Source organism: Mya arenaria, chromosome 5 (genome assembly GCF_026914265.1).
Source record: "Mya arenaria isolate MELC-2E11 chromosome 5, ASM2691426v1".
NCBI lineage: Eukaryota > Metazoa > Mollusca > Bivalvia > Myida > Myidae > Mya > Mya arenaria.
In genome coordinates, this window is record NC_069126.1 from 35,094,690 (window position 1) to 35,122,501 (window position 27,812).

The 27,812-nt window shown below is 37.0% G+C and overlaps 1 protein-coding gene across 3 annotated transcripts; it reads right to left on the reverse strand.

The window, feature by feature from the left end:
• Window positions 1-471: 471 nt before the first annotated feature.
• Window positions 472-27,710, reverse strand: LOC128234603 (eukaryotic translation initiation factor 4B-like). 3 transcript variants are annotated; one of them, XM_052948921.1, is made up of 18 exons: window positions 27,680-27,710; window positions 26,496-26,645; window positions 24,137-24,321; window positions 22,510-22,617; window positions 21,887-21,938; window positions 20,735-20,818; window positions 19,708-19,804; window positions 19,429-19,583; window positions 18,609-18,930; window positions 15,724-15,743; window positions 14,081-14,390; window positions 11,822-11,922; window positions 11,013-11,221; window positions 9,389-9,556; window positions 8,418-8,505; window positions 6,773-6,956; window positions 6,203-6,275; window positions 472-3,500 (listed from the first exon to the last, which is right to left on the reverse strand). In XM_052948921.1, the coding sequence occupies exons 1-18, from the start codon at window positions 27,690-27,692 to the stop codon at window positions 3,438-3,440; spliced, it is 2,382 nt and encodes a 793-aa protein (XP_052804881.1). In that variant the 5' UTR covers window positions 27,693-27,710; the 3' UTR covers window positions 472-3,437. The 3 variants fall into 3 exon arrangements, with proteins under 3 accessions (XP_052804881.1, XP_052804882.1, XP_052804880.1); XM_052948922.1 differs by lacking the exon at window positions 27,680-27,710 and adding an exon at window positions 27,446-27,476 and having other exon boundaries at window positions 11,013-11,203; XM_052948920.1 differs by lacking the exon at window positions 27,680-27,710 and adding an exon at window positions 27,446-27,476.
• Window positions 27,711-27,812: the final 102 nt, after the last annotated feature.

The window sequence follows — 27,812 nt, forward strand, 5'->3', positions numbered from 1 at the left end:
GTTTCCATTTGGCATTTATCAAACCTTTTTTAAACAGTAATTTCACCCTTGAGTTGAGGAGTTGTTTCTTTACATTCAGTTTTACTCACATACTGTGGTTTCACTTTGTCATTATTGCCTCATGTAAATTCTCTAAAAAAAAAAAAAAAAATATTTTTTAAATTCCGGGGATTTTTACCTCCCGCCGGGAGACCGGGGGGATGGATCGAAATTCCGGGGGATTTTTTCCCCCACCGGGAGATATGGCATGTATGACTTGGTAAGGAGGTTGGTCATGACCAACAGATGACCCCTATTGCTTTCGGGTTCAGCAAGTCCTTGTTCTCTTGGACACAACATGCTTGTTAGGTTGATGAGGATGCTTGAGCCAAGTTCAAAGATTTTAAGTGCCAAGCTTTTAACAAAACCCAGGCTAGCTTGCTCTCTTTGGGTAACCATTTTCTTTTCATATTCATAACAAGACAACAAGCATGTAATTTATACATTTAATCATTTTAGTTCATTTGATTATGTACAATAGGCAGTCAATTAAAATAAATATACCAACTTTATTATCTCCAAGACACTTCTACTCAAAACAAGCATCACACAATTATAAAAGAACTATATACAGAAACTATTCTCTAGTCTTGAATAAACAAACATGTATAAGAAAGCCAGTGCTAACATTCATAGAAAGACGCCCCCTCCCCGTTTTTTAGATAGGTGGACAAACTTTCCAAAGTGAAGGTGATTTTCTTAAGGTGAAGGTGATTTTTAAGTGTCAAGTGTTATATCATGGGGCTGGGGTGGATGCTGGGAATTTTGCCACCTATTCTACAATAGATGGCGGATTTTATCCTACACCTGTATGCAAGTACAGGTTCTGCAATTCTTTTGAGCAATTCTTACATACAAGACTAGCAACTAAAGAAAAGGCAACAATCATTCAGTTACCGCATTCAAACCATCCAGATTATTAGCATTCAGTCAAACCTGTATTAAGTGGCCACCTTTGGAAAAGGTCAAAATGGCCACTTAATCCAGGTGGGAAATTGCTGCCACTTAAGCTTCGTTTAAACAGGGGTATATTAGACATCTTTTAAATGGCAAATGACTGGTTCTTCAGTCACATCATATAACGTTCCCTTATCATCTATTGCTGTTATGTTCAACCTTGACATTTAACATTAAGAATCTTTACTTATCTGATAAAAATTTTGACAATTTTCTGTACAACTCTTGACAGATATACAGGAAGTCGTATCAACACAAACCTCAACCGCATTTGGGGAACCGCCCATAATGCTTTCTCTAATTTGAGTACCACGTGTTAACAAAAATATGTTCTAAACTTCAAAAATCATGGTCCTTATCTGTGGTAATACAGTCAAACCCCAAGGACTTAAACTCACTTGGCAAGAACTCCTTGATGCCTCAAACTGGAATTAAAGGACGGATTTCTTTACACTAAAGGTAAGCAATTCCTCTTGGCTTGACTTTTCTGAGAATTGAGGTATTTTCGCCAGTCCGTGGGAGTTCGAGCCAACAGGGTCTGACTGTACAACGAAACAAAGATATGGGACGAGTTATCCAAATATGGTACGACTTTGTAATGGTATGCGGTCCTTATTGATACGACTTCTGTTGTAATCCTCTTGACTTCCATAAGGTTGTACTATTAACTGTATAGAGAGTTAAAGATTGAATGATAATATCAGCAGTAGTAATACAAATAGTGACCACATGGCATAAATTAACAGCAGAGAATTGTTTACAATTGACGCTTAATAGAAGCCAAATACACCTTATAATTAATAAAGCAGAATTTAAATATGCATATTTATATCTATATGGGATCATCTTACTTGATGCCATTAAATACATAAAATTATAAAACAAGTTCAGGAAAAATTTATATAGCAAGTGTTTATTGAAGTGTCATAAAATAATACATGTATTATGTGGCAATGAATTTAAGATTCTTTTATCACCAGACACATTTGTTGCCAATGGTAAAAGTTAAAAAAAATTCTGTAAAAAGTTTACACTAAATAGGTAGGATGAAATTATGTAAATTCAATTCATTTTACACAAGTGTAATACAAGAAAATACCTATGTATTACACTCAAAACATTATGTGATAAAATGGTTTTTGTAATGGTTTTTGCTTACGACTATCTAATGAAATTAAGTCACACACATGTAACTCGATTCTTGCATACTAAGTTCATTCATAAATGTGATTTCAATAACAAAAGTCTAGTATGTATGAATCTTAACTAATAACACATGCTAAAGAAATGATTTGGATGACGATACAAATAGCATCATAATAATTAACGATGCATGTATTAGAAATAAAACAGTGAAATAAATGGCAATGAAACGATGATAAATGCTGAATGCATTACAAAATTAATGAATACTTATCTCAGTATAAAAATTCTCTTTTCTGATTTTGAAATACAAGAACAATACAAAAAAACAACTCGAGTGAATAAGTGGATATATGCTAACAATTATCAAACAATTACTAATCACTTATTTAGGATGCAAGCCATGGGTCTTGCCACACATGCATCTAGGCAATGGAAGCATACACATGTGATCTCTGTCCATGTACATGTAATATCTTAAATAGATTTTTTGAGGGTAGGGAGACAGTCAAGATTGCACCAAAATTTAAAAATAGAGTACAGAAGAGTCACATCCGCTGATTTTCTCATTACTGTTTATATCAAATGAACAATAAACACATTTACATGTATACAAAATGTAATTAAACCATTATTTACCATTATTACCAAAATTCCATAACACCTTTTTTTATCATCAAACGTTGTTAATGATAAGAAATCCATAAACACAATTAAAAACTTTTGTTGATAGGAAACCATTCAAACATTACAGATATTTACAATGCAGTTTCTCTTTTGTACAATTTTGCAAATGATGAATATTAATCTCCATATGTGCATAAATTATCATTCAACCACAGTTAATGCTTTAACCAAAAGGCAGCAGTTACACTGACAGGACCCACCCTATATTATTTTTTTATATATATATTTTCAAGAAAAAAAAATGATTGGAACATGATCGATTTAACAAAAATTCCATGACAAAATATTCCCAATATATTATATTATTTCTTACTTTGTAAAGTTTGTCCACCCTATTTTCTAAAAGAAAATGGGGAGGGGGGGGGGGGGGGGTCAACAAATAGGTAAATAGGTTGGGTCCTGTCAACGTAACTGCCGCCTGTGCTTTTTTACCCATATCAATAAAAAGCAGAGGTAAACCAAAATGCTCATCAATTCATGGAACTAATTATACTTAGAATCCATAAGGTTCAAGAACACATGTTGTCTGTGAGGAAGCAGACAACAGGCTACAGTTCAGAAAATGCAGTCAACAGTTTAGAAAATGTCTATGGTATGGTATAAAACTTTGCCTATGTTTCCTCTTCATCTTCATCATCTAACAACCCAGCAAATTTGTTACTGTCAACAAAAACCTGCAAAAGACATGTATAGAACAAACTATATATTAAGATTAATTAAAAAATTCTTCCAAACATGATCTTTAAACTAGAGGTATCACTGAATGTGATTAATACCCCTGAATGCTGCCCTAGTAGTCAATGTGACATATTTAGATATCCCACATTAAATTGACAATGCTGTGGATACAGTTATGGTTCTTGTACACTGCACTTCCTCTCATTGTGCTTTACAAACATTAATGAACTTAATTTAATTCCATTAAGTATTTTCAAGTTATGCTCCTGAGAAGAAAAAGTAACAAAGGGCAATAACTCTGTAACAAGAGATGTTTATCAAACATTATGCCCCCCCCCCCAGCGCCATATTGTCAGGATGACAATTGAATGAAATATGCATGGACCGAAATGACAGCTGATTTGTCACTGACGTTGGATGCCGTTGAGGCAGTTTTAAAATTATGACCATTCAAAGTTTGAGGATAGAGTGTGTTATGATCATGACCTTTGTCTCTATGACCTCAAAAACCATAGGAGTCATCAGCTGGTCACCAAAAATCTAAATGTCAAGTTTGAGGGCCATGGGTGCGGGCATTGACAAATTATCACACAGACAAGCTTTTTTCAGTCAAGGTCACTGTAACCTTGACCTTTGACCCGATGACCCCTAAAATCATCAGGGGTCATCCACAGGTCAGACACAACTCCAAGTCAAGTTTGAGGGCCATGGGTGCAGGCATTGTCGAATTATCACTTGAAACATTTTCGCATTCAAGGTCACTGTGAACTCAATAAAAGTCATTTTCTGGTCAGGCCCAACATTCATGTCAAGTTTGATGATCATAGGTTCAGGCATTGTTGAGATATCACTGCAAGAAGATTTGTTAACTTTTTTGCATTAAAGGTTACTGTGACCTTGACCTTGGCCCGATAGCCCCAAAAGTCAAGAGGGGTCATCTACTGGTCAGATATTCCAGGAATTGTCAAGTTTGCTTTCAAGGTCACTGTGACCTTGACCTTTAACCCCTAAATCAATGGGGGTCATCTACTGGTCAGGCCCAACCTCCAAGTCACGTTTGATGTCCATGGGTGCAGGCATTGTAGAGTTATCACTCAGACAACCTTTTACCATTTAAGGTCACTGTGACCTTGACCTTTGACCCAATGAGCCCCAAAAACAATACGCGTCATCTACTGGTCAGGCCCAACCTCCAAGTCAAGTTTCAGGGCCATAGGTGCAGGCATTGTCGAGTTATCACACAGACAACCTTTTAACATTCAAGGTCACTGTGACCTTGACCTTTGGTCAATGACCCCTAAAATCAATAGGGATCATCTACTGGTCAGGCCCAAGCTCCAAGTCTAGTTTGAGGGCCATGGGTGCAGGCATTGTCGAGTTATCACTTGGGCAAACTTTTACCATTCAAAGTCACTGTGACCTTTGGCCCAATGACCCCCAAAAACAATAGGGGTCATCTACAGGTCAGGCCCAACCTCCAAATTAATTATGAGGGCCATAGGTGCAGGCATTGTTGAGTTATCACTCGGACAACCTTTTACCATTCAAGGTCACTGTGACCTTGACCTTTGACCTGATGAGACCCAAAAACAATAAGGGTCAGCAACCAGTCAGTCCCAACCTCCAAGTCAAGAATGAGGGCCATGGGTGCAGGCAATCAGTCGGACAACCTTTTACCATTCAAGGTCAATGTGACCTTGACCTTTGGCCCAATGAGCCCCAAAAACAATAGGGGTCATTTACTGGTCAGGCCCAACTTCCATATCAAGACGATGACCATAGGTCTAGGCATTGTTGAGTTATCACTCGGACAAGCTTTAAAATTATTTTACCATTAAAGGTCACTGTGACCTTGACCTTTGACCCGATGGGCCCTAAAATCAATAGGGGTCATCTACTGGTCAGGCCCAACCTTCATGTCAAGTTCGATGACCAAAGGTCTAGGCATTGTTGAGTTATCACTCCGACAAGCTTTGGTCTTCCGACGGACCGACCGACCGACTGACGGACCGACCGACGGACGGACGGACAGACCTACATGTGCAAAGCAATATACCTCTCTTCTTCGAAGGGGGGCATAATTAGATGAGACAGAGTTACAGTCTATGTTCACTGCTGTTCTTCGAAGGGGGGCATAATTAGATGAGACAGAGTTACAGTCTATGTTCAATGCACTTCTTCGAAGGGGGGCATAATTAGATGAGACAGAGTTACAGTCTATGTTCAATGCACTTCTTCGAAGGGGGGCATAATTAGATGAGACCGAGTTACAGTCTATGTTCAATGCACTTCTTCGAAGGGGGGCATAATTAGATGAGACAGAGTTACAGTCTATGTTCAATGCACTTCTTCTCATTGTGCTAGTCAATTTTATGTATAAGGTAATCTAAGTTAAGTTAAATTCCAACAAGAAGTTTTCAAGAAACCGACCACAGGGTGACTCAAATATACCCCCTTCAAACTTCATTTGTCAGAGGATAATAATCTAATCTATTCTCTTCTCAAACTGGTTTTTAATACCATGATAACAAGGCATGAAAGATTTAATTCAGATTCATGTATATTCATGATCATACTCTGATTTGTGAGCAAATAGGAGGATCTTGAAACAACGGCCTAAGATTAATATGAAAATGTATATTTATGAGATATAAGTAATATATATTAAAACATTCAAATTTGTAAATTACAAACTTACCTTGGTAGATTTTTGTTCTAGTTTCGGCATTTCATCTATTGACTGGGGCAAAGGTTTTTCCTTCTTTTCCGTCCTGTAAAATATACGTATTTTATATAGCAAATCATTGCAAGAAGACAATTATTTACAAATTTGTTATAATTACTTACGAGTTTAAACTATTAACTAAATTCTAAATTATTGGCAATATCATTGTTGTTTCAGACAACATACATATGAGTTTATATTTTTTTGCCACAAAAAATACACAATATAGCATTATTCTCCACATAAAATAACCTAAATATAAATGGGTTTAGCAAACACTTTAACAAGAAAATGGAAATTGGTATCTCTGAACAGAGACTGAACTAGATGTATATTTGTTACATCAAGGTATGAAAAAAAATGCAACCCCAATGCTGCCAGCTGGTAAAATCTCTTACATAAGCCTAATGGCAAAAACTTGCATTGGGCTGTCCAGTTAATTGTTTTTATATAAGTCTCTACATATGCACTTTGATGTCAGATCATAAAGCCTTTGCATCAGAAACCATTTCCAGCAGACAGTATACATGTTCACAGGCTTACTTGCGTGGCTGTTCTGCTCCTCTGCCACGCCCATATCCTCCACCTCCCCTAGGGGCCCGTCCCCTCTCTGCGCCTCTACCCCGCCCTGCCCAGGCGTTGGGCACACCTGCAGGGCCTGGAGGAACTGAAGGTGGCGCTGTTGTGGGTTCAGGACCAGATGGTGATGGTTTTGCTGTTACAACCTCTGAAATCATTGGGAAAATCTTGACTTTTTTATGTTCATGTATGGGATGAAGACTACAGTTTAGACATTTAAGTATCTGTAAATGAAAACTTGCTACGCCACAATAATAGCTGCTATACCTAATGCTGTCCATTTCTTATAAGTGATGAGGAATACAGCTTCTTAATCTTATAATAACCTTAATACAGCATACCGGTACACTAGCATACCACTAAGATTTTAACTATCCGTCAGATTTCATATTTTTTTAAATTATTATCTGAAACAACAGGCGTGCAATCAGTCATATTTCCTATTTTTTGAATAATTATTTCAACAGCAGGCGATCAGTCAGTCATATTACATTCTTTTTACTAATGATCTCAAACAGCAGATACGCAGCTATTTTCCATCATTATATACACTATTATTTTGATATCAGCAAAGGGAGGATGATTTACTGTTCACAGAACAAGTCACAATAGCTCAAGTATAATGCTGTTATCACAACTAAAGAATATTTCACTATCAAACTGTCTTCTAAGCCACAACTGAGCACATATTTGTGGACCGTGTGAAGAGTTCACAGTTATATAAAATTGGAAAGTGAAAACAGGGGGGAGTTGTGTAGGCAGGGCACAATTCAGTGGGACCACAAGAGAACAAAAGCAGTTTAAATTGAATTAAATCAACCAATAGAATAATGCTGCTTCGTTAGGGAGACTAAATAATCTAACTTAATTTTAGGGAATCCACTCATCCCCTTTAACTGATCTTGCCATATCAAATAATGTGAAACACCCGTTCAACATACAGTTTTTCGAACTAATACGTGAGGCAGCAAAATTCTTGCCACGGGCAACTTCAAAAGCAGGGGTTTCAATTTCATGGCAATGCTGGATAATTGATTAAAGTAGGCGTGGATTTGGGAACTTCCCACATGCATTGATAAGATGGTCAAAACAAGTACGGTATGTAAAGCAACCTAAAGGTTAATTGAGGAAAAAACAAACACATTAAACCGCTTAAACTCAACAGTTAAGTTAAAACGTTACGGCCATTTTTTTTTTTTAAATTGTGTGGTTAGGGTTACATCTTGTCCAAAACAGGTAGGTTTTTTTCAATAAGCTTTTTGTAAAGAACGTTAAGTTAAGTTAATGAGCCTCTAAACGTTACGGCACAAGAACGTTATTGTTATTGTTATCATTGGGGAATGGCGTTAAAGAACTATTAAATATAAAGCTTTAAAGGTTTTTAAACTACATAGTAACACACTAAAGATTATTTTTTACCAATGGACTATAAAAACAGTAGGGTCAGCGCCTATATCATAGGTAGGGTTGGGTTACCCAAACCAAAAGTATTTTTTCAGACCCAAGCTTTAAGAACAGAAATCATTAAAGAGAACAGGAAAAGTCGGCAAGCACCTCTAGAGCCAGAGAGAATCACCTCGTTTTACAGAATTGACAGATTGTTGCTTACGTTCTTGTTTGCGCTTTGCCCAAACGTTCTCCTTTGGGGGTCCAGCAGCAACAAACTCCTTCTTCCCTTCCGGCTTATTTGGAGAAGCCTGCAAATTTACATGTTAATTTAAATAAATAATGATGAACTTATGGGGATAATTACTGTTTGTAAATCTGTTGTATAGTTGTGTGCGTGTGAGTGCCTGCTTTTGTAAGTTTTTTGTGTAGTGTGTGTTTGTTTTCTAAATAAAGTTAATTCATATACGAATATAATAGGAAGAGATGTTCGAGTAACTTCACTTCAATTTCTGAACAACCCCAGTTTCAGCGTATTTTTGATGCAAAAACTATTGCACTTCTCCAATTTGCAAACAGTGATGACAGCTTCCCAGACTGATCGTTGGTATGTTGCATCTTTTAAAACAGTAGTTGTATTTAGCAAATATTTAGGTTCTGACAAGAATTATCAATTTTGAAACGTTAAATCTACGGCAATTTGGAATTGTCCACTTTTAGTTTGTTTTCCAATCCAATTTCAACCCAGTTTTGGCAAGTTTGTGTCTTAAATCACCCTTAATTCAGTTCTTGGGAGAGTCAAGTTTACATTTTCGTTGCAGGAAAAAGCATTTTTGTATTCAATGAATTTTTGATAGCTTTGAAACTTTTCATGAAATAGCAAAGAATAAAAATCAACAAAGTTTATTTTTCGACTGTCATTTCATCTCCTCCATGTTAAAATTATTATGTAACAGAAATATTTCTTATTATTTTAGAATGAATACGATTAAAGGCAATTGGGACTTAGTAAAATTGTTGCAAATTTCGCATGGACGCCTATTTAAGAAACTACCAAAGTAACAATAAAAAACAACAGAAAGGTTACAAAAGAAGTTTAATCTTTATTTTTCATAATAAAATATCTTGAAATGTTCGAGCCACATCTTTTCTGCTTCTTGATGAGGCTCTCTAACAGCTGTGGTGAAATTATACCTCTGCTTTAGCCTGCTGCCTTGGCGGGGCAGAAGTACTAGAAGGCTGGGGTTGGGCTGGTGACTTGGTCTCCGCCTTGGAGCCAGCAGGAGGTGACCTTGGCTCGGCCGAAGGGGAGATGGGTCCTGCAGGAGGCGACCTGGGCTCAGGGGCAGACTGGCCTGGTTGCTATAAAAGTAAGTAACAGAAATTCATATATACTCTTTCCTACATGTTTTACTTAAACATGAAATAAGAAAACAAAGTATATACATAGAGAGATGAAAAATCGTTATAAAGTATTCAGTGTTCTCAATAAGAACCGGCTGCCGGCCAAAATGGACAGTTCAAATGGCAATAGGGCCGGTTCAAATTTGGAAAACTAAATGAATTTTCAGTAGAATAAGTAGAAGCTGGTCGGTTACTTTACTATTTGAGACGGTTCAACCGAAACTTATTGAGAACCATGAGTATTAATATAAAATTCCAATCTGTAAGTGTGACCATGGCCTTGTAAGCGTGTAATTTACATGCTACAATGAACTAAGTGTAAAGGTTTGGAGCACTAAATCATCACCAAATATTTACACCTCAACTTCCATTCCTTAAATGAACTGCCTTTTGGCAATTGCATTCATCAATCGATGAACGCAACATCTTCGGATATGTTCGGATCATAATTCATTGCATAACAATATACATAAAAGCTATTGATCTTGTTATTGGTTGTATTGTGTCTGCAGGTCCCGTAAAATATAGATCAACATTTTTAAAAGTGTAAGTTTATTATATTTTAAATATATTGATACCAAAAGTGTTTCAATTTTACGTTTTAAAGTGATTTCAAGTGGTTGATCTTTTCCCGCGTTATTGTGACGTCATTTGAAAAAAATGTTTTCGGTTATAGTCGGGTCGTTCTATTTACAGAATGGGTAAGAACGGATTACTGAAAGGTTTTCTTAAATGAAATGAAGTATTTTTTTTAACAATTCTTGAATGAAATAATGAACTATTGGTGTAAATATAAGGAATGAATTGCAATTGGGTCGGACTCCAAACACATTGACCAACCCAATTGGGTTCATACCCCGATAATGACATCAACCCCGCAATTCATTCCTTAAATGAATTTCTAATTGCAATTCATTCCTTAAATGAATTTCTAATCAATTGGAACATCTAAAACCTGTTGATCGACATCGCATATCAAGGAAACACATTAAAAAAACTTGACTGCCACCATCAGTGATTTTGGAAATACTTCTTTGAATCAGGATGAACTAACTACTGTAGAGACGGGCTCCCAAAAACACTAACCCTACCAAGGATCCATACATGTACCTTGCTTGCACTGGTTTCACTTCAACCAATTAAATCGTAGTTTTGAACAGCGCGTGGCAATTGACATTGTGATCGTACTAAGCTAACTAATTTACAAGCACGTTTATTTTCAAACAGCAGATATAAAACCTTTCACAAACAGCCTTGGACGAAAAAAAAGTGAACCAATTTGCAAATTGGTACATCACAGTGAGGAAATATGGTAGATCACTGTCAGTAAATATATCCCATTTATCTCATGTTATAAATATATCTATAAATAGACAGTGATTCTCTGAACTTGTTTATTAATCCTATTTCTCACCTGTGTGATTTTCCTCTTCTCCCAAATATTCTCCTTAGGGGGTGGTGCTGGAACCAGTTTAGCTGCCTCTTCCTGGTGGGCGTTGCCCGGCGAACCTTGTCCCTTCCCTACTTCTGACTCTGTAAAAACCTCCGTGTGAGACGGGTCGCCACTCGCCTGTCGAGATCTACCGGAGGATGATGTTACTGAACCTGCAGGGGAGGTTATTTCTGAATAGGATGGAAGTTCTAGAATTATGATACATTGTAGCTTTATTGACTTTGTCACCTTCCTTAACAGATTTCAGCCATCATCTAAATTAAAAAGAAGTAATTTTTTTCCCTGATTTGCCCCAAAAATCTTTAACAAATTCCAAATAAATAATAATTGGAAATGTTGTTTGTGTAAATGGTATAGTTGTGTTTGTTTTAATTGTATAACAAGTTTCCATTGTTTTTAATATGTTTGTAATTAAGCTTGAAATGTTTGGGCGTTAATACGTTCCCATTTTTGAAGTGTTTACAAGTTAAAATCCCCTAAAAATAAAATAGCAGGCCTCTTCTCAATTTCCTGGCTTTAATGAAGTTTTTTGCTACCAGGATGGTGATATTTTATACACATGCAATAAAATGCATGCATTATTTTATATATGTCACTGCAACATCATTTTGTCTGTGTTTAAACCAACTTGCTAAACAATATTACAATCAATTTGTCAATGAGGATAGCAGGAAAGTACATAAGAAATCATGTTGTATTTCAGAGAGTGTATGCTCCATGTTGGGAATACAAACTGGAAGCACAATCAAACTCCAAATGATCAAGCAAACCTTTTTTCTTTGAGCTGCCACTGGAACGGCGTTCCCTACGAGCATCCCCGTCCTCAGACCGATCACTGCCCGATCGTCTCCTCCCACCCTCTGGACGTGATCTATAACATCATAGCAAGATTTATAGATATTGTTATGAACTGGGAAGTAATTATTTTTTGCAAACAGCGTTCGACACTAACGGGAGTCCGGTAGTCCGAGACTCCTAAAATTCGGCTCGGACTACCGGATTTTCCGTCTAGGCAGTCCGTCGGACTCCTTCATTTCAAAATCCAATTGTACACAAATCGTATCCGAAGGTTAAAATATCCGAAAGCTCGTATGGTTATTTTGCGACTCGTCAAATCGTTATCATTTAGACGCTCTTTAAAGTAGTAAGTGACATCATAGACTGGTATTCATGTATCTTTTAAAGTTTGGAATATGGTAACTAAATCGATAAAACCCGTCAAACGGTGTTTACAAAAAATATTCCTCGTTGATTTTAGATGTAAACAATGTTTATGTCAACGGTAAAATGGATTTCGCCACCGGCAGCGAAAATAAAAGAACTGAAAAAGAAAAAATCATAAAGAGTTTGTAATTTATACATAAAGGATATTCAGCAAGCATGGTTAAAACAATTGTCTTGGCTGATGTTTGAACTGACATCTGTATGAGTACCTGACTGTAGGTAGCTTTGTCATTGTGCGCTCTAACGTGCGATTGAAAGCCATCAAAAAACTTTTAAGGGCCATGATAATATTATAAGCTAAGAAAATGCAAAAAAGGGAAAAAATAATTAAGTTAATCACCAGCTGACTGCTTGTTAATTCAGCTGAACAAAGCTATCTTTGACAGGTAGTGCCTTCTGTTTATGGATGCTGAACATTATTCAGAAATAAGGACAGTCCTACACAGACTATGTCACCATGTACCAAGCTTATATTGCAAAGTCTGTTAGCATTGACACAACATATAAGGCATGTCAGTGTCTCATTGCACTGATTGCAGATGAATGTTCCTATTAAACAAAATTCAGTATTTGATAATGCCCCCGTTCAATTCCCTTATATCTGATGGCTCCACAGGCGCTTCACAAGAGGCCAAGGTTCTATATGCTAGATCGTCAGTTTATGGCAATTTTTTCAAGTCATATTAGAATCTATAAGATAAATAGTTTCAGTCATGTTCATGTTATTTGAATAAAACAATTAAAATATAACTTAAATGTGCTCTCAGAATACAAATCTCTAGTTTGCCTTTCAGAAATGAAATACCAAAGGCTCTGTGAAATCATTGAATAAATAGTCATCAGTGTTCCAGCCAAATGACAATTTTGATGTGAATTAAATTAGCCTTTAAGGGACACTTGCAAGGGCCAGTACTCAACTTTTTATGTAATGTGATGTTACTTCTTTCAATACGGTACTTAAAGTTTGTTACCTCAGCTGTTAACTTTAAGTCAGTGTCAAAAGTATGTACATTTATAACTCATTTCTGGACATTGACTGGCAAACAAAAGGGCACAGCAGGGTGTAGTAAAATGGCAACCGGGTACTTGAAAAGGGCAGCAGGTGTCCCAACCTGTTATTTAGGGCTAGCTGGAGCATTGAGTCAATAAATTTGAATAAATGTTCTAATTATCCTGGACTCCTAAATCTCATGCCGGACTCCTTCATTTTGGAATTAAGGAGTCCGGTGGACTCCTTCTCTAAAAGTCTTAGTGTCAAACACTGGCAAAGGTAAATTTTTTGCAGAATTATTATTTTGGACTTATGTGTGCAGCTTTAAATTCATCCTTTTTTAATTTAAAATCAGAAAAATAACTTTTTTTTAATTATCTCTCCTAAATTTATCAATTAACTCAATGTGCATACAGACAGAATCTGTAGGCGATGTGCCCAACACACTTTATATAGAGTTAACACGTATAGAGTTAACACATTACTGGCATTTTTTAATTGTAAACAATGAATAAATATACAAGCATGTGTCAATCTGAAATGACCATACAGTACTAAATTAATTTTATGACCTTTATAAATGACACTGGTGGTTCAAAGGCCTGCATTCCAAATTAGACTTATAAATGGACAACATAGATAGAATAATTGTTTGGCATAAACATTTTCAAAAAGCTTGCAATATAAAATTAAGCACTTGAACAGGCCTGGAAGGCATTTTTTTATCAGTGCAGCATTTGTCGGCTTGAACTACTTTCGACCAATGTTTTTGTCAATTTCCTGAAATAGTTTCATACACATCTGAACGACTTACAAATTCCGGCTTTCTTTATCATGGTCTGTATGACTCTCTGTTCGTCTCTCCCTCGTATCCTCGTACCCTCTCGAGGACCCGTAACCTCTGGACTCGAGTGAACTCTTTTTTTCTGCGGGTTCTTGTTTCTGTCGCATCATACGCTCCTCAATTTCTCGTTCCCTCTGTGCTGTGTCTACCGGTTTAGCACTTCCGAATATGGATGCAGAAGACCGTTGTGGGGGTGGCTGCTTGGCTTTCTGGTTGTCTATAACCTCGGCTGGTTTCGTGCGTGGCTGAAGGTTCAACCTAGGGCGCTCCTTGGGCACTTCTGAAATACAAATTTATGAATCTTACTTGAATGATACCGTAAATGACTGGGTATTAGACGCATTTTTTCCCCTCAGATTTCGATGTAAAAAATGCCTGCGTTTAATACCCAGTAACAAGCTTTTGAACTTTTTTCTGAGGTCGATTTCAGGCCGAGAGTTTGTTTAGATTTATGTAGAAAGGGAAGTTACTCGCGTCATATCAATGAGTATATACGGGTTAAAACGGCAGTTAAAGATCGGGATACGGTATATCGCAAGATGTTTATTATTAAAACAAAAAATATTGTACAATTTTATTTTATTAAAATTATTCAATATTAATTTGAATAAAACAATAATTAAACATGCATATAAAAAAGCAAAGTTCGGCACTGTCAAAATATTTTACGTCAGTTGTACGATAAGGTGTAAAAAATTCACACTGCTTAAGACCTGTTTAACATACCAATACTACAAACTGATGCAATAATGGTCATGATTTTTCGCACTTTTCCATGTTCTTTATTCTTTTCTGTAGGTGTTGACACTTTGAGAACAAGCCCGTACAATATAGAGTTTTTGCATACAGTAACTTCGCTATTCATTCTCGACAGGTTATCGTTTACGATATACTGTCAGATAGAAATCTTACAAATAGTCATAAAACTTAAAGGTACATTTCAGTGCCATCCAGAAACAAATTGTCACACTAAGTAATTTTCAGTGCCTATGCTTACATTTAACGAATAAAAATGAAACATATTTTGCATTATCATTGTATGGTTTTTAAGATAACCATCGCCATTTTCACGAAAAATAATTTTTTCGTCACTGTCAACAAACATGGTGGCCAAGATTGGCAGACGATTTTGACATATTTTCTAATCGTCCTTTAACCCAAAACTTAGATTTAAAGTTTTTTCTTAGATTTTTCGCGGATGTTTTGGCCTGCTTCTAATATCCCCTATCGTCTTATACCCAGTCATTTACGGTACATGTTAGTAAAAATTCTAGGTTTTGGTAAAACTAAATAAAAACATTGTTTCAACATATTAAAGGTAAGTGCTGTGCTATTCCAGTTAAACATATGACCCACAGGGGAAGGCAATTATTTTCATAGTATTTGGGTGGGTGTTTTTTGCTGATTTTGACCCCAAAAGGGTAAATTTGCTTCCGTAGGGGGGTGGCATAATTTAGAGTTGCCTTCCCCTGTGGGTAACACTTTAAAATGGGATAGCCCTTATTATTTCAAAAGAGAATGACATGACTTCAAAACTCTTGTAAGAAAATAATACTTAATTTGAGGCTTTTTGATATAAATCTGTACAAAATGTATGTATTTCACAAGCTTACCTTGCTCTCTGCTGTCAGTTCTGAAAAAAGTTCACAATCACATTTAAAATTGTATCAAACAGAAATACATGTATGTTCGTTCTAAAATTACTGGTTGACGGTACATTTCCGAACAGGGCACAAATCCCGAACACCGGCTAAAACACACGATTGTTTACCGTGATCGATTATTCGATTATCTAGATCAATACAGAGGCTTGCCTTGGTCACACTTGCGAGGTTTCATCTTGTTTTGTTAAGTATTTTTCTAAAAAATACCATTCAATGTTTATACACTTAAAGATCAAAATGTAGCACATGGGGGAATGACGTCAGAGGGCGCACACGCATCTTTAGGTTTTGCAGTTATGTTGACCTACATTTCAAGATATTTATAAATAGAAATCACGGTTTACATTCAAAGCGAATGTTTTGGAAAAACATCGGAAACAATAAATCACTTTGCAGCTAAGTGTTTATTTAATATAGCATACTTTTTAATTATAATTGTATGACCATGTATTTTCGCTTTTCAGGTGTTCGGTATTTGTGCCCTCCATGGCATAATTTTAAGGGCGATTTACTGTCCATAAAATGAATGATTTTTTACATAGAATTGATGAGATCTTGAATCAGTACTTTGACAGCTGTTTTCACATGAACCAAAGATGTTTAACTTATATTTAACAAGAGATGTTTGTCAAACATTATGCCCCCCCCCCCCCCCCCCCCCCCCCGAGCGCCATGTTGTCAGGATTATGTGGACAATTGAATGAAATATGCATGGACCGAAATGACAGCTGATTTGTTGCTGTTTTAAGATTATGACCATTAAAGTGTGAGGATAAAGTGTGTTATGACCGTCATGACCTTTGACTCTATGAACTCAAAATCCAGAGTCATCAGCTGGTCACCAGAAACCTAAATGTCAAGTTTGAGGGCCATGGGTGCAGGCATTGTCAAATTATCACAAGACAAGTTTTTTTCGTTCAAGGTCACTGTGACCTTGACCTTTGACCCGATGACCCCTTAAATCATAAGGGGTCATCTACAAGTCAGATGCAACTCCAAGTCAAGTTTGAAGGCCATGGGTTCAGGTATTGTTGAGTTATCACTCGGACAACCTTTTACCATTCAAGATCACTGTGACCTTGACCTTTGGCTCTATGAATCTACTGGTCAGGCTTAACATCCATGTCAAGTTTAATGATCATAGGTTCAGGCATTGTTGAGATATCAGTGGGGGAAGATTTGTTAACTTTTTTGCGTTAAAGGTTACTGTGACATTGACCTTGGCCTGATGACCCCCAAAGTCGATAGGGGTCATCTACTGGGCAGGCCCAACCTTCATGTCAAGTTTGATGGCCATAGGTCCAAGAATTGTCGAGTTTGCTTTCAAGGTCACTGTGACCTTGACCTTTGACCCCTAAAATCAATAGGGGTCATCTACTGGTCAGGTCCAACCTCCATGTCAAGTTTGAGGGCCATGGGTGCAGGCATTGTTGAGTTATCACTTGGACAACATTTAATCATTCAAGGTCACTGTGACCTTGACCTTTGGCCCAATGACCCCTAAAATTAATAGGGACAATCTTCTGGCCGGGCTCAACCTACAAATCAAGTTTGAGGGCCATGGGTGCAGCCATTGTCAAGTTATCACTCGGATAACCTTTTACCATTCCAGGTCACTGTGACCTTGACCTTTGGCCCAATGACCCCTTAAATCAATAGGGACCATCTTCTGGCCAGGCCCAACCTCCAAGTCAAGTTTGAGGGCCATGGGTGCAGGCATTGTCGAGTTATCACCCGGACAACCTTTTACCATTCCAGGTCACTGTGACCTTGACCTTTGGCCAGATGACCCCCCAAAACCATAGGGGTCATCTCCTGGTCAGGCCAATTCTCCAAGTCAAGTTTGAGGGCCATGGGTGCAGGCATTGTTGAGTTATCAATCGGACAACCTTTTACCATTCAAGGTCACTGTGACCTTGACCTTTGGCCCAATGACCCCCCAAAACAATAGGGGTCATCTACTGGTCAGGCCCAACATCCAAGTCAAGTTTGAGGGCCATGGGTGCAGGCATTGTCACGTTATCACTCGGACAACCTTTTACCATTCAAGGTCACTGTGACCTTGACCTTTGGTCTGATGACGCCCAAAAACAATAGGGGTCAGCTACTGGTTAGGCCCAACCTCCATGTGAAGTTTGAGGGCCATGGGTGCAGGCATTGTTGAGTTATCAATCGGACAACCTTTTACCATTCAAGGTCACTGTGACCTTGACCTTAGGCCCAATGACCCCCCAAAACAATAGGGGTCATCTACTGGTCAGGCCCAACCTCCAAGTCCAGTTTGAGGGCCATGGGTGTAGGCATTGTCACGTTATCACTCGGACAACCTTTTACCATTCAAGGTCACTGTGACCTTGACCTTTGGTCTGATGACGCCCAAAAACAATAGGGGTCATCTACTGGTTAGGCCCAACCTCCATGTGAAGTTTGAGGGCCATGGGTGCAGGCATTGTTGAGTTATCACTCGGACAAGCTTTAAAATTATTTTACCATTAAAGGTCACTATGACCTTGACCTTTGACCCGATGACCCCCAAAATCAATAGGGGTCATCTACTGGTCAGGCCCAACCTTCATGTGAAGTTTGATGACCATACGTCCAGGAATTGTTGAGTTATCACTCAGACAAGCTTTGGTCTACCGACGGACCGACGGACCGACCGACATGCCTGTGCAAAGCAATATACCCCTCTTCTTCGAAGGGGGGCATAATTATGCTCATTAGTTAATAATAACACGAAAACTTCTTCATTGTGATTAATGGTTTGATATATTGAATAAAAAAAGTCCTAAAATACCAGTATCAGGAAATTGTTAAAGTTGCACTAAATGTACCTTTCCTCCCGTTCTCGTTCAAACCCTCCTCCGCCACCTCCATCTCTACGATCTCTGTCAAACCCTCCTCCGCCACCGCCATCCCTACGATCTCTGTCAAACCCTCCACCGCCACCTCCATCCCTGCGATCTCTGTCGAACCCTCCACCGCCACCTCCATCCCTGCGATCTCTGTCGAACCCTCCACCACCTCCTCCATCCCTACGATTTCTGTCATACCCTTGATCAGCGCGCGGCTGGTAAGTTTGTCTCTCCCATGCCCCACCACCATCACGACCCTCATCATCTCTTCGGAAACCAGAACCAAACCCTCGACCCCCATCTGAAACCAATCAGGATAAAAGTTACTTAGTTTGGGTGTTATCAATTTAGCCACACATTTGACTTATTTAACCATTGTTATTGTAAAAGTGTACACCAACACCATGTGTGTCGATTAAAAAGTGTTTTTATAATTCTTAAGCACTCTTATTTTTAGCCAAATTTATTACTACTTAACTTGATTTTAAAGCTGCACTCTAAAATAGTCACAGATTTTGTCTATTAAAGTTCAAAAATTGATGTTTAATGCATTTTTCTTAACCTGTTAGTAACGCTTTATTCCATAAAACATTAGTCACACTGTGAGAGTGCAGCTTTAGGAATCACAAAGGTATTTGTCATAATCATCTCAAATATAACTTCTTTTTAATGTGTCCAAATTTCTTAAACGAAAATTGTGTTGAGCTTGATCCTGTAATAAGGAATTTAAGATTATTTCCAGAATTTGAGGCTGGGAGATTCAACTCCTACAGTCCAAACAACTGCTAGTGGAACTTACCGTCTCTATTGCCGCCGCCACCAAACCCACCCCGTCTATCATCATCGTTTCTGTCTCTTCCGCCTCCGAATCCGCGGTCTTCACGACGCCCAAATCCCCCGTAATCTCCTCCTCGATCAGATCGCCTGTCACCTCCAAAACCTCGGTCTTCATATCTACAACGTAAAATCGGAAATAATTATTTTAAACCTCTTATATTTGTAAGTCCACAGAACTTAAAATATAAATGTACTTTGTTAGATATAAACAATATCTATTCAGTGATCTTTTGTGTCTTACCTTGCAGGTCCACGGTCATCTCTACTCGGCCCCCTGTCATCATAGCGACTTGGCCCTCTGTCATCTGAGCGACCATAGTTTCCTCTGTCACTATATGCTAAATACATAAAATAACATATTAATGAAGAGTTTTGTTTGAATTTAGTAAGGTGCTTTTTTGTTGGTTTTGGCCAAGACAAAAAAAAAATGATGTAGTTACGGTAACATCTTATCAAGAAACAGGTAGGGAAGCTTTGCTTTTTTTATTAGGCTAAATGTAATAAGGTATTGTCATCATTGGGGAATGGTGTTGATGTAAACTTCAGTATTAAGCTTAAAAGATTTTAAACTACATATTGAAGCACACACTAACAGTTGTTTTAACAGACGGAAAATTAAAATGTCAGGTATGGTTCACAAGGATTAAAATTTGAAATGCTACTGTTCAGCCTGTAGCAAGTATTAAGAAATTATCATTCTGCTAGGTCTTAAATCTGTGACCATTTTTTCTAAAAGCTGAAGATAAAACAGGCTGAAAAACCATGTCCAAATACCACGAAAATATTTAAGTCAAATCTCAACATCAGTCTCACCTTGTTTTACCACAAAAAGATAGTATGATTCCGAATCTTGCATGTTTTTGCTCTTATAAGGACATATTTCCAATAAAACATGTCGATATAAACCTTTTGTCAATATTTCAAAGAAAACATATTTCTAGAAAAGGGAAATATACTTGAATATTTCTTAAAAAACAATGCATTTTACTCAGTAATTTTTTTTGCTGTAGAATATATCTAAGTCTTGACCAAAGTTTGTTATCATCATTTTCTATGAGATTATTTTCTTTTAATCAATGTAAAAACATAAAATTATATGATTTAAAAAACAAAAACATTTGTTGTTACATTGTAATTGAGTTGAGATCAAATTTTGACTGAAGTGATATTTTAAAACACTTTGGAGTTTGGATGTTATGTTGTCAATGAGTTTAGATTAAAATTTGACTGAAGTGTTTTTGTGATATTGGAGCCTGAAGTACATGTACCTGAGTCTGACTTTGGTTGTGATCGCCAGTCGCCTTCTGTTCTGTCAGGACCTCCATCGTCACGACCACCACCCTTACGGTTATCTGATGAAGTTTAATAAACAATGACATGGTAGTAAAATTTTACCTATCAATTTATGATTCACAAACAAACACTTTCAGTGATTGTCTTTTGTATCTTTCTAAATATTACCGGTAACTGCACCTTTAGAGAATAACCTTCCAATTAAAATATACATGCCATTGATTGTTTCATGTATTTGGAACCCTACAGATTGTCTGAGTTCCAAATGAACGATCCTCCTTGTATAGTTGATGAATTTGCACCTGATATACAGTTGTCAAAATCATCAAAATCCCAAAAAGCCTGCCTGCTAAAGTATTTGTAGGGCTTGCTCACATTCTGAATCATAGCAGGGCTTGTTGTAAATTTTGCTTCGCAAGTAAAAGAGGATGAAATTGAGTGTGTTCATCTATAAGTCTAAATTTTATTGATAGGTGATGCTGTAAATGTATCAAGAAATAAAACCCGTTCAGTGTCCATAATCAGTAACGTCTCGAGTCTGAGTTTGTGACACAAGCTCAGAAAAATGATCTCTTATTTTTTCAAAATATCTATAATCAAACAATGTCTGTTTAATAGTAGAACATATAATTGTAACATGTACATCAATTTTTAATGTCTCTGCTCCTATAATGGCATTTTTTAAAACAAAATTAAAATTTTGCTTTTTTGAGTTCGAGTCGCAAACTCGACTCTCGACATTAGTGAATATGGTCCCATGGCTTAAAACAGGGTTTGGAAATCCAAAATTCTGGCCATTAATGTAAAATGTAGTTATCAATGCTATTTTGCATCTATTTACATTCTAAAACTTCTTTCTTAGTTAAATCTTGCCAAAATATTTCTAGTGAAATTAAAACATTTATAACTAAATATAATTATGTTTCTCCTATTTGCATGATTATGAGTTTATCTTTATTAAACCGCTGATTACATATCAGACTCCTAGAATTTTAGGAGAGTAGTGCGAAGGCCACCAGTGCATAAACAGATAGTGTCTAACACTTGTGTTGGTGCACTAGTAAGTCTCAAAACAGGAATTTGTTGCAAGTAATAGTTTTACAAACATAGACAACAGGGTTCATTACCATTCTGTGATTCTCCAGCCAAGTCCACTCTTATTTTTCGACCACCAAACACCTGCACAATATAAAATAAATGAACATTACAATAAAACCTTATTAAACAACTTTTGCAGTTAATCTATACAAAATCATTGCTTTGGAAATTAGATAACAATTCCAGGAAAAATACAACAGACGATCCAAACCACAAAAAATAACTCGATTAGCACGGAAATGTCAACATGAGGATGTTCAATAGTGTTTTTGTCAGAATTGATTATTGAAAATATATTTTTTGTCATTTCATTAATTAAAACCACCTTGCAAAAGAGAACTTCTCGCCAAAATGAACTATTTATTTTAAACTCTTCAATTTGTAATTTTAAACTCTTCAATTTGTAACTTTAAACTCTTCAATTTGTAATTCACTTTATTAATCAAAGCAAGATGTGAGTGAAAAGTCAGAAAAAACATATTTATTAAGATATTTGTGGTACTTAATGATGAAACAAAAATTAAAATGTGACAGGTTTCTACAAGCATGAATTTTTTTTAGAAAGGAATATATTGGTGGTATACTCCAACAGATTTCTTTGATCACCTCAGACAAGTGACCAGGTGAGGCTAGGCTTCAATTCAAATCTCACCTCTTCGTTCATTCCAAGTGCATCAATCAGTCCCTGTCTGGTTTTAAATTGCACGTATCCAAACCCACGCATCCTGCCATTGTCGTCAGGTAATCGCACATTATCCGGCTGAAATTTATTCACAACCATAAATACAGCAAGTTTTTAAACTGCAACAAAGACTTCCTATCAGATTATTTGGTTTAATTTTTTTTTTAAATTCAAAGGCTAAAATGGAAACCCCATTGCTGTCACAAAAAATGAGGTCACTACAGTCATGCATCAGTGATTCAAATACTTCAGGCCCTCATTGAAGATTAACCCGAATATCATTTTATTAATCAATGCTCACAGCTTATTGTCAAGGAATTTCATACAAGTTAATCACATTTACCAGGGCCTCACGACGTGTGCCACAATTATGATCATGGACCTTGTGAATCTAACATTGAAAATTATGCAGTCACTGTGTTCATTAGATATATACCAGGGGCCGTATGCCTAAAACATCTTAGTGAAAATTTTCAACTTAGTGGGCAAAAAAACCCTTGTCAAACTAGATTGCTATAAGTTTTTTGAAAAAGTGCTTGACTCCCCTTTTGTGTGGTTGTAGCTGAGAAAAAATAAATGATGGACATGAAATTTGTAATTTTGGACTGGAGACGAACCAACAGTGAAGTTTGGTTTATTCACCCGTATTAAATAGTGAAGAGAAAAAAGTGTTGTTGGTTAATCTTGGAAAATGTAAATGAAGTTTGCATTGTATGAAGTTCCTGGGCGCAAGCGTTATTCAATTGATCGGAAACCATTTTTCAACTCAAGGACATCATGACCTTGACCTTTGACCTACTGATCACAATATCAATAGGGATTATCTGCATGACCAACTTGCATACCAAGTATCAAGTTCTTGGGTGCAAGTGTTCTTTAGTTACTGAGCGGAAACCGTTTCTTCACCTCAAGGTCATGGCGACCTTGACCTTTGACCAAATGATCTCAAAATCAATAGGGTTCATCTACTAGTCATAACCGACTAGCATACAAAGTATGAAGTTCCTGGGTGCAAGCGTTCTTTAGTTATTGAGCAGAAACGAAGTGTGATGTACTAACTGACTGACTGACTGACTGACTGACGGACAGGGCAAAAACCATGAATGGGGGAGACATAAAAACAAGTTGAATTTAAAGAAAACTAACAATGTTTATACACCCAAAATATGAAATATGGCAAGAAAAAGGTCAACCTGATAAAGCATGAGAATAAATTTTGTTAAAAAATGTAAAATTTTCACTAAATTGAAATTTTTCACTACACACTAATAAAATATGAATACCCACGGCCCCAATCACACATAACTTTTCCTTTAAGCAACACAATATAAATTCAGCCTTTCCTGTATCCCCATTCCAATCAGTAAACTCTGCAAAGTTTAACACTTCCATTCATCAAAATTAAGACTATTGAACAATAAGGCCAAGTTCTTGCTCTTTGACTGAAAATAAAATCAGCCCTGCTCTGTCGAGTTCAGATTTTGAGCATGAACTTTGTGAACATTTAACCAGTGTAGGGCTTGCAGAAGTGTGCAAGTTTTGATCACTTCCAAGTTCATTTAGTATAAACCCTGATAGGCCTGAAACACAAACTTACATCAAGCTGCTCGAAGAATACCATCAACTTCTCTTCAGACGCTTCATATGGCAAGTTGCCAACAAATGCTGTGAATGGGGGATCTGTCGGAACTCTGGACATGTCTTCAGGACCTCTCGCAGCCTTTGGAGCAGTTGGTAGCTTTGTTCTGTCTATGCTTGGCAGTGAATATGCTGGGTCAATGTCTACAATTGATTTATACAATAAAATACTACATTTTATTTCAGGAAAATTGAAAGCAAACCCTACCCTTTACTCCCAACCTGCGTCATAAAATTTAATAAGATAAGACATTTTTTGCACCCTGTTCTGCAACTGCCTTTATTCGCCCTGTTCTTTTGTAATAAGTGGTAAAGAAATATACATGGTCAGCTTTACTTAGTTATATGTCTCTGCCATCAGTGTTGGTAATGAGACCAAATTTTACTACGGTACCTATCATCAAAGATGGAAAACCGATTGTTGATCAATTAATATTCAATTTTTTTAGGGTTTAAGCCGGGTTTTAAAAAGGATGGGGTGATGCAGAAATTTCTGAAAAGGGACTGGGTGCTGAGAGACACAAGTAATTAAATAATTAAAGCATTATGAATTTCATAGAAAATGTTAAAATTGTTTCTTACTTTATGTACAAATTATTATACAAAAGTTACATTATGTTTCAACTACTAAATATGTATTTAGTGTGTTTGAATTCATAATTATATTCCAAGTTTTAATAAAAAAAAAGAGAATATTTGATTATCGTAAGCATTAGTTCTTTGAAGGCAGGAGGGTGAAAACTCTGGTGTCCACAAAGGCAAAAGGGTGCTTCCAAATAAGGACAGGGTGCAGCACCCTCCCATAACGCTCCAGCTAAAATCCTAATTATTGTCATGCTTGTACAAACACTTCACTGTTTGCATAATTTTGGATACATTATTTTATAATCACAAAGTTCTACTGCATTTCCACACCTGTCCCTTTGTTTTCTTTTATCTCGCATTAATTAAATAAAAAGGATAAATAATTCAAATTTATAACTCAATAATTGATTATGATAAAATCAAGATCGATTGTCACAGATGTTGACCTTTTCAATCAATTTTCAATGATACAATCTTCAAAACAACACTATCTGTCATTCTTTAGTACAGGACTACTTCTACCAAAAAGTAGACTCAAGCCACATCCATAAACAAGAGATGTTTGTCAAACATTATGCCCCCTGAGCGCCAAGTTGCCAGAAATATTTGGACAATTGAATGAAATATGCATGGACTGAAATGACAGCTGATTTGTCATTGGATGCATATGAGGCAGGTCATCTACTTATGATAACTTAAGAAGGCAAATAAATGCCCAACTAAAATAGTAACATAAAAGAAAATCATTTCTATACAAACATTTATACATCAATCCCAATCATCTGTGCATGCATTAAAAAAATATGGACAATCAGAAAACCTTTTTTCAGCTTACAGTCACACTGACCTTGACCTTTGACCCACTGACCTCAAAATCAATAGGGTTCATCTGCTGGTCATGACCAATAAGCCTACCTAGTATGAGGTCCCTGGGTCAAAGCGTTCTCAAGTTATTGATCGGAAACCGTTTTTCATGTTAAGGTCACACTGACCTTGACCTTTGACCCACTGACCTCAAAATCAATAGGGTTCATCTGCTGGTCATGACCAATACACCTACCAAGTATGAGGTCCCTGGGTCAAAGCGTTCTCAAGTTATTGATCGGAAACCGTTTTTCATGTAAAGGTCACACTGACCTTGACCTTTGACCCACTGACCTCAAAATCAATAGGGTTCATCTGCTGGTCATGACCAATAAGCCTACCTAGTATGAGGTCCCTGGGTCAAAGCGTTCTCAAGTTATTGATCGGAAACCGTTTTTCATGTTAAGGTCACACTGACCTTGACCTTTGACCCACTGACCTCAAAATCAATAGGGTTCATCTGCTGGTCATGACCAATACACCTACCAAGTATGAGGTCCCTGGGTCAAAGCGTTCTCAAGTTATTGATCGGAAACCGTTTTTCATGTAAAGGTCACACTGACCTTGACCTTTGACCCACTGACCTCAAAATCAATAGGGTTCATCTGCTGGTGATGACCAATACACATACCAAGTATGAGGTCCCTCGGTCAAAGCGTTCTCAAGTTATTGATCGGAAACCATTTGGTATTCCTACCGACCGACCGACCGACCGACCGACAGACAGACAGACCGACCGACCGACATGTGCAAAACAATATACCCCACTTTTTTCAAAAGGGGGCATAAAAAAGATATATCAACCTATAGGGTAGCTAGGTAGTGGTCCCCATACTTGAAATATGTATAAATAAACCATGCCCACCAACCTGCCATGTCAGCATTGTCCATCTCTGCCGCCCAGTCAGTGCTTTTGCTGGAGAACACGTAGCTGGCTCCTGGGCCCTGCTGGTTTCCTGCCTCATCAGACAGGAAATCAGTCAGGGCCATCGTCTTGCCCTTCTTCTTGTCCTTTTTAGCTGTAAGAAAAGAAGCATAAAGGTTAATAAGATAAAGGTTTTTTTCTAATCAAGCTATTACAGCTGTATTAAATGTATTCATACTTGAAAAAGCTCAACAATTAGGAAAAGGACAGTTTGAAAACAACTGAAAAAAATATTTGCTTACCGTAAGCAAGTTACAATCCATTTTAACTTCACAATTAGGACACCTAAATTCCATGCACCCTGGTGTTGAACAGCTGATAAGGCTAATAATTTTATAAATTATAGACAGATTTAGATGTGCATTGTAACCTTTTGAGTTTAAATGGAGTCTTGTAAGAGAATCGTGTGACATAAATGGAGGAACATGAGCTGTTGTACCTCTTACCATGAATTTTTCAAATGGAAACTTGCCCACCCTTTTATTAAGCATAAAAATAAAGTTTGTCTGGTTTTGCGCAAAAAATAGAGTAGGTCGGGAAAACAGAAACAAGCTTCATTTTGTTTCCGCCTTATTGCTAATATTTCATTTCGGCATTAACATTGCAAAGAGAAATCTGATATAACTGGGCATTCTGGATGAGTTAAAAGATGCAATTGGTATTGACAAAACATTAGATCCTTGGAATGCAGAGAAACACAAGACATTAGATCCGTGGAATGCAGAGAAACAGGCCTGGCTTTTATTCAGATATGTAACCAAACTATCAGTAATTTCATAATCTTAAGCCATTCTGCTTATTTCATGATTGAAACTTTCAACTTTGATTAACTTTGTTTTAAAAATAAAACGTGAACAATGCAATTATACATGTAATCGACGCAATGCTACATACACGGAAGTTGATCATTCATAAGAAATGACAGGTGACTTGAATTGATTTAACGCGAATGCGCGAGAGGCAACACATTTTAAAGATTGTTTCGGGCTGCTGTACATGATCAGTAATCATGTTTGCATGTAATAAAACTAAGGCATGCATAATCAACGTTTGTTTCTAGTAAAGAAGTGATAACTTCGTATGTTTGTCGATATTGTCAAAATACACGTGTGCCATGTCGCAACCTACCCTTTGCCGCCATCTTGGAAATGGTACGAACTATTCGCACTCATGTCTCCTCGTACCACTATGGGGTTACACACTACTATCATAAATAACATGTGTTTCATATTGAGCGTATAAAATAAACTTGACATGTGAT